Source organism: Martes martes (assembly GCF_963455335.1).
Source record: "Martes martes genome assembly, chromosome: 11".
NCBI lineage: Eukaryota > Metazoa > Chordata > Mammalia > Carnivora > Mustelidae > Martes > Martes martes.
In genome coordinates, this window is record NC_137899.1 from 36,518,357 (window position 1) to 36,534,454 (window position 16,098).

Sequence of the window (16,098 nt, forward strand, 5' to 3'; positions counted from 1 at the left end):
ATTTTAATTTGCAAACTATGAAATGGAATTTTTATCTATGATCCTTTTGTAACAGAAAAGTGTATATGGTTTTCATATGCCAAAACTTTAGCATTTGTGTCTCAAAATGTAAGAGGCTATGATTTTGCCATTGAGGTAGAACTCATTAATTTAACAAATAATTGTTGAATAGCTTGTATGTGCCAGTTAGTGTGCTGACATTCAGACTCAGCGGCCACTGTTACCAGTCCTTGAGGACTTTAAGAGAATACAGGCCAATGAATGGGCATTGGCAATATAGAGTGACAGATTTTACCAGGAAGATTAGCATGATTTGCTGTTGGAGAATATAGGAAGGATACCACTTTAGTCTTGGTGAGATCTTGGAAAGCTGTCTAGAGGAAGCAATGTCTGAGCAGAGGACTAAATAGGATACCTGATTATCTTAAATGATTTAATGTATACCCCTTTGTTAACCTATAAGAATGTGATATGCTTGCTATTCCAAGACATCGTCAAAGACAGTTGTGAGTTTACGTTTACATGAATGATTAATGACAATCAGGGAATATAATCAATAATGAGATGTTTTGTGCTTGTTTAGGTCAGAGTTTATTCATCAGTGACCTGATAAATATTTGGCAGAGGCATCTTTAATTGGCCTTTGTTGTTACTGTTAACTGCTGTTCAGGGCAAGGATTCAATATTTATAAGAAACTGAATAAGGTGTCGATCTACTTATAAAGGGTTTCAACAAAGCTGTAGATTTTTTAGGTCTTAAAATATTCTTCCCTGTGGTATGTTGGGCTTGAGAATAGAGTGCCAGGGAGAGAATTTAGTTTCCTGCTCCTTATATTTTAGAAAATACACCTGCAATTCCTCTTCTGTTTCTTCCTTCTCTTTTTGCCCTCAGACCCCACCTCTTATCCAGAATGGTGAAGGACTTAGGAGGCCAGCAGGAAATAGTCCTGTCCGGATGTTGAAGACATTTTAGTTTTTTGCTTTCTCTCACCTTGAGGGTCTTCATTCTGTTCGCAGTTCCTCAAAGGACTGTATCGACTGTAGTTCCAATTGGATGCTTTGCTTAAGAAAACCCATGGCTAAATTTGGGAACTTTTATCATGTCCCAAGTAAATAAAGTATAGAAAGTTTGTGCTGTGAATTATAAGCTTGGTGCTTTAGCTTTGCATCTTGCATGACAGCCACATATTTTTTCATTAATCTTTGTTAATCTTTGTTAATGAGCTGGGTATGAGGCTGTACAGTGATTGACTTTGTATTTGAAGTCAGTGAGGTAATCAGTTCTCATCCCCCCTTTTTTTTTTTATTTTTTAGGTGGAACAACTTGCCTATATTTCTGTAGGTCACTAGTATGTTATCTAGGAATCCCTACTCAAGTATGTTGATTAGAGGACATGCCTTAGGTTTGAGGGAAGTGAGGGTTGTAGTTTAGTAACATGGTTGGCTGATATTTAAAGAGAGCCTTCTAGATTAGAAGTTTTACATTCTGAGTTAAAATAAGGCCATTAAGAATCATCTAGGCTCTTATAGCTTTCCATCAAAATAGCTTATTTTAGATTTAATGTAAGTTAAAGCAAATACATAATAAAATGTGTGTAAGTAATTGAATGCAAGATAAGCCATTTGAAACTAGGAGAAAGGACTGTCTTTTAATTTTTCATTCAGAAGAAGTTGTCCTCCAATAAAGCAAGTAGAGAAATTTATTACAGATCAATTTCATAGGCAAAAAAGAGAAAAACTAATCATTAAACTTTCAGAAACATTTTATCCCCCTCAGTCTACCCTCATCCACCTTAACTCTCTACAACCACATCTATAGTAGGAAACAGAAAATACCTTTTCAAGATTGCTCGGCTATATAGAATAAGCTCTGAAATGATGGCTTCAGTTTAAGCACATGACTTCTCTCAGAGCTTAATTGCTAACATAATTTGCTTCCATTGCTTTTGTTAGAACATAGCTTTCCAAGTAAGAGCTACACAAGTGCTTCTATCCTGACTAGAACACTCTACTATAGACCAGTAAACACCTTTGCGCAATTCTATAAATTGGGAACATTTCTCCAACTAGTGGTTTCAGCTAAATTAGTTCCTTTGTGCATTCTCCTTAATATGAAACATTCCAAGTAATTGTAGGATTTAAGGAACTAGGGTGTTTGCCAATAATGCATGAAATACTTCTCTTTCTCTTTAGAGTAATAAAATTCCAGTTCTGAAGCCATGCATATTTAAATAAATTTTAAGTATTTGCTAACTCATAAAATATTCTGAATGTATCGTTTCCTTTGGTGATACTTTGTTGTAAAATAGATCATGCTGAAATGCTTGAATTATGTCTGAGCAGTGCTTATTTTACATGCTTAGTCTTTACTCACTGTATTTAAACTTCTCACAGCATGAAAATCTCATTCAGGGCACTGTGCAGAGGGGGTGTCATCCTGACAATTGGTTTGGGAGGACCACACACCGTGCCTGATGAGATATGCTCAAAACCCAGAAGTTGAAGGGGAAATTTCTTTACGATTACTTTTTGATGCTTTCCTACTTTTCATTAAAACATTTTCCTACTAAAGAAGAGCTAGGGGAAAGATACACATACTTCTTTTCCATACTTGGGAGGATCACCCATTTACATATTTATGAAAGTGTTTCACAAAGATGCGTGCTGTGCCATTCTCTGTCTCATTTGCAGCTTTCCTATTTGTATGATAACATTGTTATTCAGGTTGGGGTACAGTTTTACTTTCTGAAATGAAAACACCATACTGCTTTGTTTTCTTTCTGTTTTCTAGGGCTTAGATGCTTAGTTTCTTTGAGATGTTTCACAATAACTTTCCTTTCCCTTTTTATTTTATAGCTTTGAAGAAAGACGACACCACCTTTGATGAGGTAGGTTAAATTTCTTTATCTAATGTTAGATGTATTTAATTACTGCCAAGTACAGTTAATAGGTACCAACTTCGCACTTAGGAAAAAAAATGCCTTAAAAAAAAAGATGACATCTCTCTAGTTACATTATATTATTTTCAGTTTTAAGTAATCATTCCAGTGAGTTTTGGTAGGAGTCAACAGAAATATGTCTTTTTAAATGAATAAAAGATACCCGCGGGCCTTTGTACTGCTGCCTTCTTGATGGTGGTGGAGCTGGCAAAGCCTAGTGGGATGTGGGTGCTTAGGGCAAGTCTGGAGTTGTTGGTGAGATGGGCACCACGGCTCCCTGCAGCCCTCCCCTGAATCAGGGTGTGATGTGATGCTGACGCCACATATTGTGTGTCAGACTCCCAGAGGAGAAGCTGACTTTTCCTGTTCTAGTTTTTCTAGTCTTTGTATATCAGATCTGTCTTTATCTTCTTGCTACAAAGTAGCAAAAAAAAGTCTGTTCCAATAAGGCTGAGGGTTCCTATGTAATTAATAGCATATTGAATGTGATTTTTAAATTGTATTCTTTCCTGAGTTGTGTGTAGTATCAGTGGGAATCACCAGAGACAGAGTGTGTTTACAAAATATTCTCATGAGTGCTATAGAGTGAAGTGTTTCATTGTCACCATCCAAAGCCACAGTTATTGATCTGTGTTGTAAACTGGGCCATGTGTGTATGCATATTGGGAGTTTATTGTGAACACAGTGGTATGTATACACACAATGTGCTTATCCTGCAGCATAATGGAGCCTAGAGTAGTTTGGCTGTGGTTGTTTGATTTAACATCTGCCGGTTCCATGAAATATGCTACCTGTCCTCCCTCTGCTGTTGTGTTTCAGAGAAGTGAGGACATCTGTGCTCATGGAAAGTTCCCTTGACCTTGTGGTTGGCCGTGGCGTAGGGCAGCACCACACAGGGAGAACCTGCTCCAAATTGGGATTTCTGGATGGGGCCAGTGACCTTTGGCTCTCACGGTTGGCTGTTTTGTCTGATGCACCTGTTCTTTTCTTCCTGGTGCCCAGCTCTATGGAGCTTCATGTCCCTGGACTCCAGAGCAACTTCCCCTACCAGGAGTCCTGAAACATCCTGTAAAACTTAGTTATTCTAGATCTGAAGCAATAGAGGACTATTTTCCTCCCTATCTGTAGTGGGTAGTAATGATGTTCTCCTCTAAACCTGTATTTCTGGAATTTCTGCAGTGTTACGGAGATGTTTTTAGGAGAGTATTTATTTTCTTCTCAGAAGAAATCAGTGTAAGAATGTTGGACACCTTTTTTCTCTTTTTAAAAGAAAAGTCTCCCCTCTAATTATGGAGGTAATTTAAGCTTACATAAAAAAGAAAAATAAGGAAAAGGAGAATGAAAAATCTCCCAATCCTATTACCTAGCTACAACCACTGTTGAATGTTCTTCATGCTTCTTTCTCCTTGTTCAGAAACAAAAAAACATAAGCCATATATTACATCCTGCTTTTTTTCTTGTAAGCAATAACGTGGTATTTTCCCATGTTTTCATAGAGGACTTCTAATCATTATTAGGGATTTGAAAAACCTCCTGTTTAGTTTAAAAGCCATTGTTAATGACTGCATGTCATTTTGTCATGTGGCTCTGAGATTAGCTTTCAAAAAACTCTGAGGCTGGAACCCAGATGAAAGTTACGGATATATCAATCCCATAACAAGCTACCCTCCTTTCCCCGGAAACCTCTGCACAAAGGTCTGGATTTTGTAATTTGGGGCAAAGTTATTCTTAGCTTTTACAAAGTATTTCCTTTCTCTGCATCATAAGAGATTGGTTAAAAACCTCAAATTAGTAAATTACAGAATGGTATACCTGGAAAAGATGTTGGAAATCACGTGGTCAACTTCATCATTTCATTGATGAAGAAACTGAGGTCCACAGGGGCCAGAGAATTTCCAGTTAATTTATGGTAAGGGCACGGTCAGGCATCTAGGGACGGTAGTAGTAGAGGCATGCCTGGGTGTAAACTGGAACTCCCGGAAGGCGACTACCCTCTCAAGGGCAATTGACTGACTTTTTCCAAACCTTTTATCCAGTAGAGGTATTTGTCTCCCTCCTAAGATTGTTGTGAAGATTAAATAAGCTAAGTATGTAAAGGTTACAGTTAATGATGGACACATCGTGTCTCAATTGGTATTGTCATGTCCTTGTGTTCCTCCTGTTGTCATCGCCATCTTCTTCTTCTTCATCATCATCAGCATCAGCATCATCATCTCCTTACCGTTGTTCTCACCATAACATCACCTGTATTTGGAAGGGCTATAAGGAGGAAGGAAAGATTTAGTTCAAAATTAATTAGAGCTATAAGGAGAGTTACTTTCGGATACTTCTATGAAATTCCGTATGAGGCTTCATATGATGATTTACATATTAAAACTGTGAAAATATCTGAAACCCATCACTTTTTAGGCTCCTTGAGAGGATGCCTACTGTTCAGCTTTGTAATCTTCAGGTGTCTTGCACGTTTAACATTCTATAAATATCTGTTGAATATGAGTGAATATCTGTTGCTAATAAGGAGAGAGAGTGTTAAACCGAATGTTAGACCAGGTGGATTCTCCTTTGCCAGTTTCTAGCCATTTAGTTTTCTCATTTGTAAAACCAGTCAGGTAGATGATCATCTTGAAGTTGCTTCCTGAATCTTTAGATGTGGGCAAAAATCCTTCATAGCCTTCAATACGAACCTACAGTTCTACTAAGATCAGAAAAGAGCACCAGGTCTATGATTAAGTAAACACAAAGTCATCAAGTTCTTCAATGAGTGTCTTCAGACGACACTGTTAGACGTTTTCTTGAACCCATGTCTTGGTCTTCTTTTCCTCTTGTAGCCTGTTGGAATTCAGGAAAGACTTGACTTTTGAGACGTGGGGGCTGGGTCAGCTTCTTAGATATGCATCAAGGTGTGGCAACTCTTCTTACACAGTATTTATGAGACAAAGGGCTCCTTACCTCAAGGCTAGAGTTTAGTTGCTGCTCCCTGATTGCTACAGAGGTTTTCTCTAGGGTGTGTGTAAATGTTTGACCTTGAAGAGGGGAGAAAAAGAGATGTATATCTATTTGAAATGCTTATTCATTTATTCTTAAATAGGCTGAAATACCATGACTGCAGATTTTTATAAACAGCCTGGAATTGTATTCAGGAACAGTGTTCTAATGGTTATTGTAGAGAGAGATGAGGCACTTTGGAAGTTAAGTATGAAGGCATGTTTACAATAGGCATTTTTGTTGGAGTAGGAACTTTTGTTGAAGCCCATCATATTTTGGGACAGGACAGTCATTTTGCCCTTCATTCATTATATATTTGGGCCCTGATTAAAATAGGAAGCGTTTTATGTTCTGTAGGCTTAATTTATATATTTGATGGATAGACTAACCATTTATAAGGATATCCTTATATCTTTCTATAAAGTTGCAGAACTTTCTGAATTCTTTCTCACCTTTTTGTCCCTAGTAGATGTTGTGGGCCATGTCCCCCGAGTGGTCCTATTTTCCCTGTGCCAGTGAACAATACTGTACTATGACTTGAAGGAAGGTTTTGAATCTTATTTTTTTATTTAGTGATTTGCTTTAAAATGAGACCTAAAATATAAAAGGTCAGAAAACACAGTTAATCTCTTCCAATGTAAAAGTACTCCACATAAAACTTTTCGGACTTTAGAAGTAAAAAATTCGGAGTAAGTATAAATATATGTGTATAGAAAGAGTTAGAAATGTCTAAAACCACAACATTTTATGAATTGTTCTTGTGTAAATTAAAAAGGTTAAGTTGTGTAGTTTTTGTTCTGCTTCATGCCTTTGTTATTTTAGCTTCAATGAATTGCCAGAACAAAGTGTTGACTCTGCTTGGTGATTGAGTGAGACATATAAAAATTCTAGTGACTGGAATAAACCTTTGAAATGCAAGAGTTTTGTTTGTTTGTCATGGATAATCCAGATAATTAAGCACTTACTTGTTTGGAAAAAAATGAATGGTCATTTACAAGTTTTCTAATTCTTCTGTGCCCTGGTCAGTTCCCTGTTTGCAAAGTAGAAGGGGCTGCCAACACAGGTTTTGGCATCTTCCAGCTGTTTTATTTTTTGTATCCTAAGGGAATGTGTAGAGAGCATCTGAATTGTCTTAACATTTTTACATCTGATCTGTAACTTCCTCAAGTACATTTTTACAGGTTAACTTGCTTCCTCTCTGCTTAATATAATAATTTTGTGTGATAGATGGGGGTAGTATGCATTGATCTTTGCTTCTAGTCCAAGCCCCTCTTTGTAATTTTGTTTAAAGATATGCTTGTAATACCAGAGATGATAGAAATACAGCAGGGATTTTGCTGAGAACAGATTCTAGGAATCAGGTACAAATATGATTTGGGGATACCCCTGGGCATTATTTTCCATGCACTGCAGTTGGTGGGAGCTGTTGCAGGTTTTCACCACCAAACTACTGTTATCACCTCAGGTTTCAGAGTCTGTGAATAACGTATTACATTGTATACAGCCGTCTAGCTTCGGACTTCTCTGACTTCCTCATCGAAAATATCAAATCCCAGTAACAGTCTTTCCCTGTTAGCTTCCTCACTCCCTTTATCTCTTCTTTGTTGGCTCCCTGTTTCCAGATGACCCCTTCCTTCTCCACCTTCCTATCCCGTTCTTCATCCCACAGCCCATTCCCCCTCCTGTTTCCTTGTCTGTTCGCTCGTGGTACATCACTCCCTTCCCAGTGGCCTCAGTGGCCATATCCCTTTGTACTTCGCTGGTAATCTACCCTGCCAGCCCTCGATTTTGATCTGGCATCTTTTCCTCTCTTACCCAGTGGCTGCCAAGAGCTGCTTGAGGAAATCACTCCGTAAATAAATTTATTGTCTCCGGCCTTAGCTGGAACCCGAGGCAACTGTGCACAGTCTTGCACTGTGTGGCTGGCTTGTTTCCTGCTGAAACCTTTCCACTTCCCTCAAACCTTCTAGCTACCCTTCTCCACCCCTCCTTCCTCTAGGAGATGACTTTCCCTCTGTATTAGTTTGCTAGACTCGCCTTAGAAAAATACCACAAACTGAGTGGCTTGAACAGCAGAAGTGAATTGTCTCATAGTTCTGAAGACCAGAAGTCTGAAATCAAAGCATGGGCTGGGTTGGTTACTTCTGAAGGCTCTGAGCGAAGGATACATCCCAGGCCTCTTTCGTTCATTTGTAGATGGCCTTCTTCTCCCTGTGTGTCTTCACATCACCTTCCCTTAATGAGTGTCTGTGGATCCAACTTTCCCTCTCTTATAAAGACACCAGTTCATTAAGGAGGGCACGTGATGTAATGAGCACTGAGTATCATATAAGACTGATGAATTGCTGACCTCTATCTCCGAAACCAATAATACATTATATGTTCATTAATTGAATTTAAGTTAAAAAAAGAAAAAAAAGAAAAAAGAAAAAGACACCAGTCATATTGAATTAGAGGCCCGCCTGCCTCCAGCATGACCTCGCCTTAATTTAACTAATGACATCTGCACTGACCCTATTTCCAAAGAAGATCACATTCAGAAGTATGGGGTGGCAGGTAGAGACCTCAACACTAGAATTGCTGGTGGGCATAGTCCAACCCGTGACACCCTCCAACTCCTTTGAATACTTAGTACTATTAGATGTCAGCACCTTGCCTGCACAGATACCTTGACTGGCTTCAATTTTTCTTCCCTTTTTCCAGTCTTAGAGGAGGAGGTGTCTTTTCTCCTGTCCTAGGCTAGTTCCTCCTATTTCCCCCTTCATTCCTGTCGAGGCTTTCACTCCAGAAGCTTGTGTGATTGATCCTTTCTTTCCTTATCTACTTATCTTTTCTTAGCCTGTCTCTTCCTCTGTGCAGCATTTCAGCAGAGGCACTGAGCAAGGGCAAGTCTTCACCATCTCTTTGGTGGCAGCGGTAGCCCTCCCTGAGGAGTCCATCCGTTCCTTGCTTTTGGCTACTCCCTTATTATACTCACATGCATGTGGCTGACCTCACTTTCTGCTCTAACTCCACACCCATATGTTAGATGTTTCTGCCTCTGTGTCACCTTGTCATCTCAGTCTCAGCACATACAAAATATTCCTAAACCTGTGCCTTTTCTCTTTCCCATGTCAGCGATTTTCCAAGGCAGAAGCAGCCTGACTCCGTCCTGAGCTTCCCTCTAAGCCCCACATCCTGACACTGGCTTGGTCCTTGTTGCTTCCTGCCACCTCCCTTCCCCCTCCTGAGCCTCTTTTGCCTGGGCTTGTGGTCATCTCCTCACCGGCTTCTCTGTCTATAGCTTGCCTCCTGTTCCAATACTGTAACAGATCTGAAATGCCAAGCGTGCTTTTCTCTTGCTTAATACTTTGAAAGCGCTCTCTGCTGCAGGTTCAAGTCCAGACTCTTAACTTGGCATTCAAGGCCTTCCATGATCTAGCTCTGGCTCACATTTCCACCCTCATCAGTCATCTCTTATTTTAATGCTTTCATTATCGTTCCCACTGCTACCACTTTAGTTCAGGACTTTATCACTCTTACCTTTTTTTTTTTTTTTTTTTTTTTAATCCCAGTGACCTCTGAATTGGTCTCACTGTTCCATCTTCTCACTCCTCTATGCCACCCTTCCCCAAATATCTTTCTTGTCATGATACTTCCTGATTCAAAGATTTGTGCAGCATATGCTTATTGATGTCTGTTTTATGTCAGCCTCTGGATATGCTCTGAACCTGACTCTCAGTCTAGTAAGTTTCACAGAATTTAATCCCCCTGGCATGTACCTGTTGGCTGGCTCCTGTCATTCTTGGAATGTTGGGCCTGGGCACAGAGTCAATGTCACTCTCAATAGTGAGATTTTACATGACTCTATATCCGCTTTTATTTTCACAGTGGTCACGTCTGACATCCCTGGAACTGGTCCCATGCAAGAAGCGTAGACTACAGACTATTCTCTGATTGTGCCAGTAACCTGGTACATAGTAATTTTTCAAATGCAACATTTTAGGCTGCTGACAAAGAACCTCACTTCCTCCTTCATTCTTTCATTGAAACTTAGTTGAAATTTTTGGATTCTTGAAACTTTGTGCTTTAGTTTTTCCTTTCTGTAAGTGTTTGATCACATTTACTGTCTCCCTAATTATGGTAGACATGATTACAATAATTATGTCTAGTCCCAGACAGTGGCTAGAATGTCTGGGTAGTGCTGTAAAAATTCAGAGAGGAAGTACATGTCAGAAAATGTAAAATCTATGACATTTAAGAGAATTAGTCACTTCCATATTCTTAACTCCCAAGAGATAGAATGTTCCAGAAGTTGAAAGCATGAGTAGGGCCCGGTTTCTTTTTGTGAGCTCTATGCCTCCTGGTGGCAGACCTGTTAACAGAACCAATGCGAAGTCTCTCCTGTAAGGTGCTTGGGGTTCCCTTACTGGGTGTGCTTTGATCTGCATGTTTGGATTCTTTTGTAGAGAGCTGACCTTTGGTGTAGGGAGGATTTTTAATACAACTTATGTACTTATGATGTTCTTCAACAAGAACAAAATGGGCCCAGCCATAGGGAGTATGTTATATCCATTTTCTTTCTCACTGAAATTAGAGCCAGTGATTTATAATCTACAAATCCTTAAATTGCTTGGTTGCATTTGAGGTGGCCTCTTATTCTGGGCACCATAATGATAATTGAAATCAGCTAGGCCGGGGTTGAAGGTTTTCAGAGGACTGGAATCATGCTCTGTACTTGATCCTGGAGTGTGATGCCCTTCAGGTCAGTGTGACAGACATACCTTTCTAAGTGGCCCTTATCTGAGAGATACACTTATTAAATTTTTTTTGTAGTCTAAAACACACTTAACTCTTTTTATTCTCCTTGTCATAAAATGTACAAAAGGCACGATTACAAAAAATTGGAACCAGAAAATTGGTCTCCATTTTGCAAGCTTGATTCCTCTAGGATGCCTCAATGTGAGTTTTTTTTTTTTTTTTAAAGATTTTATTTATTTATTTGACAGAGAGAGATCACAAGTAGTCAGAGAGGCAGGCAGAGTAGGAGGGAGAAGCAGTCTCTGCTGAGAAGAGAGCCTGCGGGGCTTGATCCCAGGACCCTGAGATCATGACCTGAGCCAGGACGAAGGCAGAGGCTTAACGCACTGAGCCACCCAGGCGCCCCCCTCATTTTGTTTTGTGAGATTAAGAGTCTCTTATGGTTTGTTTCCCCCCCAATCCCATCTTGTTTAATTTATTATTTTCCTACTCTCCAAACCCCCCACGTTGCCTCTCAACTTCCTCATATCGGGGAGATCAAATGATAGTTGTCTTTCTCTGATTGACTTATTTCGCTAAGCATAATACCCTCTAGTTCCATCCATGTCATCGCAAATGGCAAGATTTCATTTCTTTTGATGGCTGCATAGTATTCCATCGTGTGTATGTATATGTGTGTGTGTGTGTGTGTGTGTGTGTATACACACACATACATACCACAAATTCTTTATCGATTCATCTGTTGATGGACATCTAGATTCTTTCCATAGTTTGGCTGTTGTGGACATTGCTGCTGTAAACATTCAGGTGCATGTGCACCTTTGGATCGCTACATTTGTATCTTTAGGGTAAATACCCAGTAGTGCAATTGCTGGATCATAGGGTAGCTCTATTTTCAACTTTTTGAGGAACCTCCATGCTATTTTCCAGAGTGGTTGCACCAGCTTGCATTCCCACCAACAGTGTAGGAGGGTTCCCCTTTCTCCTATCTACCAAGACAAATGTCATAGGCAATACTTACACTTGGCACATTTCCCATGGGCAAACTCTGGAATATGCCAAATGCCTGGTACTCTAACTGCAACTCAGCTCCTTTCTTTCCCACTCAAGAAAATACTCACCAGCATCTGTCATTTCCTGACTTGTTAATTTTTCTGCTTAATTTTTAAATGATGTGTGATAAGTAGTTTTTTTTTTTTTTTTTGTATGTGCAAGTCTTTCTAAATAGTGACTTTAAATTCTAAATTCCATGATATTATATGCAAGCATAAGGAATATGTGGACCAGAAATTTTTTAAAGGCTCTTACGACTAAAGTAGAAAAAAATTGTTTTAACATGTAATTTTCTTTTTGAAGTATTTTATTTATTTGTCAGAGAGAGAGAGAGAGAGAGAGAGAGAGAGAGACTGAACAAGCAGGGGGAGTGGCAGGGAGAGGGAGAAGCAGGCTTCCCGGTGAGCGAGGACCCTGATGCAGGACTCTTTCCAAGGACCCCAGGATCATGACCTGAGCTGAAGGTAGATGCTTAACTGACTGAGCCACCCAGGTGCCCCTTAACATGTAATTGTATATTCAGCTTAAATCGTGTCAGATAGAATACTTAGTTGACTTTTCACTGATAACACATTTTTCTGACCTGGCAGATCAGACTCCTAAGTATTGAAAGAGATTTGGAATTGAACAGTCTTGGAGGCTTGGAGTCACCAGTTCCTTGTGCTTATTTGTGTTTTCTCAGTCTGTGTATACTCTCATGTGAAATGTCTCTAAAGTGTGATGTCTAGAAGGTGTCTTCATATCCATTGTATGGGAATTAGCTTTCTAGTCTATACAACCTCAAACATGTTACAACTCTATGTTCTTATCAGCTGAAGTATTAAAGTGTGGAAATAATTTCCTTAAAAAAAATGTAGAGCAGATTGATGTCAGTCTCTTAATTGTTTTTTGGTGTATTTTCTTGAGTGGGAAAGAAAGGGGCTGAGTTGCAGTTAGAGTACCAGACATTTGGCATATTCCAGAGTTCGCCCATGGGAAATGTGCCAAGTGTAAGTATTGCCTATGACATTTGTCTTGGTAGATACAAATTAGTCTGTTCCTCTGCTCTGTTCCTTGCCTTAAAGCTAGGCTTATGACTTTAACTTAGTTACTTCAGAGCATTATTTGTTCTATTTTAAAGGATTTTGGAAAAAGATTGTACCAGCTCTATAAAACACTGATGAGGGTGGAGGGTGAGTTTCTAAATGCCTCCTAAAGATTTCAGTGCACTTCTCCCACTAAAATCACACACTTTGAGAATACTGCTGCTGCACTTAGCCAGGCTTCTTTTTCGGGAGTATGTCGTATCCCACAGGTATGTTGAGATGATGGAAATGGCTGAGAGCCGCCTTTCTGTATATCTGTTATTGAACTATTAGAAAGGAATTGAAGATGGACATTCATATAGTCACATGTGCTCTTAATTTCAGATTATGCATCCTGATTTTTGGCTCAGAAAATACAGTCCTAGTTCTACAATTGTGTGTTTCTTCATATCTCAGTTTTCTAGATATTTTAGCCAAAAAAAACTAAGACAGTGATGAAGAATTTTTTTTAACAAGGAAGGGGCTAAGTAGACATTCTTCTTCAACAGCAAAAAATGAGTAAGAATAACTTAGTTATTTTTTTCAGTTTTAATGAAAATTTCATTGATTAAAAAGTTAGAGAAGAGAACAGATTGATGAGATAAAATTGTGTTAGTAATCATCATTCAAAAGCATGAATTGCAACTTTTTTTGTGTTATGTTTATTTAAATCTTTAGTTGTGTAGATCTTTTTATATCATCTTCAAGTGAAATGATGGGGAACATTCTGCAGTGCTCGATTCTCTTCTCTTAAAAAACAGACTACTTAATTTTGTAAATGAGCATCCTTGAGTCATTAGATATAGGGGTTCAGGTGTGCAAAAGGCCTGGTAACATATGGCCTGTCCCCAGATGCCCTAATTGAGCTGAGAACTTTCCCCAAGAGGTTTGGATTACTTTATCTAAATGATTTGTTATATGTGCCACAAAAGTGCTTTGGTCATAAAAGGAAGAAATAAATAATTACATACTTTCAAGATACATTGGTTTGCCTTTATATTAATTTCTGTACAGTTATTAGAAGATAAAAATCTTAAAGCCCATATTATTGACATTAATTAGATGACCACAGTTTTGGATGATTCACTTTTAGTATCTATATAACATTTCCTTTATTTTCCTTATAGTATTTTTTAATATATACATTTATATACATATAATATGTATTTTTATATATTCAAATATATTTCTATATTTTATATATATTGAACTCACCCTGGACTTCTTTTTCAGGTTCAGAATTTTTCCTTCTTATCACAGTTGCATATTTTTCACTGAATAATTTTAATACCTGCTATTAAGAAAGTAATCATGCTCATTGCAGACAGTTTCTTAAATATTTAAAAGCATAAAATAAAACTTATAATGTTGAGTGAAAACAACCATTACGTGTAGAGTAGGATCTCAGCTTTGTAAAACATGTGTATCCCTCTATGGGGAAAACATCTGCAAAAAGGAAATAAAACAAAAGGGTAATATGGAAATTGAGGCTCATTGAAGTTGTGACTTGCGCGTCTAGCCCTCAGCTAGACAGTGATCTAATCCATGATTGCAGCCCAGTCTCTCTGACTCCAGGGTGTGCTTAGGATTTTACTGGGCTGCTTCCCAGGAGAAAGGAGAAGAACAGCACACAGACCCTGTGGGTGTACTGTGTGGTGTATAGAGGGGGGGGGGGACCTAAAGTTCTTACAAGGATGCAAGGATGTTTGGTAGAATAGTGATTTTCCTGATAAGGATAAGAGCAAGTAAACTTAAAGGATTCCTGCAGTAGATCTGTGTCATTTTTGAGTTGACTTAACACTCATTTTACGGAGAGGAAACAGGTCCAGGAAGATTAAATAAGTTGCTGAAGAGAAACATGGTTAGTGTGAGAACAAGGAGGTCTCTTGTCTGAATTATTCTTTGCATTTTAGGTTTCAGTTTCAAGGTTATGTTAAAACTGTGCTTGTATTTCCATTTTTATCTGGATTTGGGTGGGGATTGGATGGAATTATTTGAGATATAAGCTTGATTCTTCTGGTAGTAGGAGTTGAATATAGATTTCCAGCTAGACATTAGGGCTCCCGTAGACGGTGAAGGCTATGGAAGGGTGACATTTGGACCAGGGACCACGGATCACCAGCCTGCCTACAGATTGGTTCCAGCTGGGAGACATTATGAACTTGATGCTGGCATGTGTTTTAACTGGCATGGTCAAAAAAAGTGTCAGAAGATCTTCCAATGGGTGTAAAATTGCCTCCTTGAACAAGGCAGGTAGTTAACATTAAACAGAAAATGTCAGATGATAAACTCAATTCTTTTCTTTAAATCCTGACTACACACACACACACACACACACACCACGGGCATGTGAAGTGACTCTAGCTTTATTTTTATTTCGTATTGTGACAACCAAAATCTTTATGCGCGTTAAAAACAAGCAGAAAAAAGCAACTATTTTTAATATTTACACCTAAGCCAGAAAAAGAAAGATTTTAGGTGGGCATGGGGAGAGACGTTGGCTACTTTGTATTCCTTTTCAGTTGGTAACCTGGGAGCTGCTAAGAGAAACAGACAAGTTTTTTCTCTCTTTCTCTTCCTTTTCTTCTACATTACTGGGGTTTCTTCTTTTCTTTTTTCCCTAAAACTGCTTGGTCTTGGTGGGGACCGTGAGCTTTGTCTTGTCTGAAGCAGATGGTTCAGCTGCCCCCCAGCACAATGCTTCTCTTGCCCCGAGCCCCTTCACAGCCCGGGCAGTGGGTCCCGGCTGCTGACGACCTTCAGGCTGCCTGTGCCATCCTTCCCCTTTGACCGACGTAGTTCTGTTCTGGTTCGTGACTGGGCGAGGGAAGAACAAGAACACAGCAGTAGGCAGGAGATGCTCGCGTTTTATAGTAATTGGCCCCTGTTCTACAATGACCAGAATGATGACCCCTAAAAAAAGACTTGAACTTCCTTATTCTCCGCACTGCATTTCATGGACTGGTTCTGGCCCATAGATTGTTTGATTTGTCTTTGTTTACCAGCGGTTGAGTGGGGAAGATCTGAGGGCACATACATAAAGAGTAATACTAGATTCTCTTCTCTGATACAATTTGGGCTTAGAAGCAGGAGAATTTGTGCCTTCTTAGTGTTTGCTTATTTTCTGTTTATTTATTTGTTTATTTTTCTTTTTGATGAGAAGGATCTGAGAAGTGAAAATATCAAGAGAGCAGAATCAGTTTTCCGGTCACCAAGCTCATTAAAGTTAATATTTACTTTAAAAATGAATGTATTTGCCAAGCCTTCCTGCTGTTTGTTTGGGGAGCATTTAACTTACATGGGAGAGCCTCTAACTA

The 16,098-nt window shown here is 39.0% G+C and overlaps 1 protein-coding gene across 1 annotated transcript in view; it reads left to right on the forward strand.

Moving 5' to 3' along the window:
- CDK14 (cyclin dependent kinase 14) overlaps nucleotides 1-16,098 on the forward strand; it is a 582,239-nt gene that overhangs the window by 4,090 nt on the left and 562,051 nt on the right. Inside the window, exon 2 of the mRNA XM_080818397.1 lies at nucleotides 2,857-2,888. Within this exon, the coding sequence (XP_080674523.1) occupies nucleotides 2,857-2,888 (32 nt within the window). The remainder of the gene's footprint in view (nucleotides 1-2,856; nucleotides 2,889-16,098) is intronic.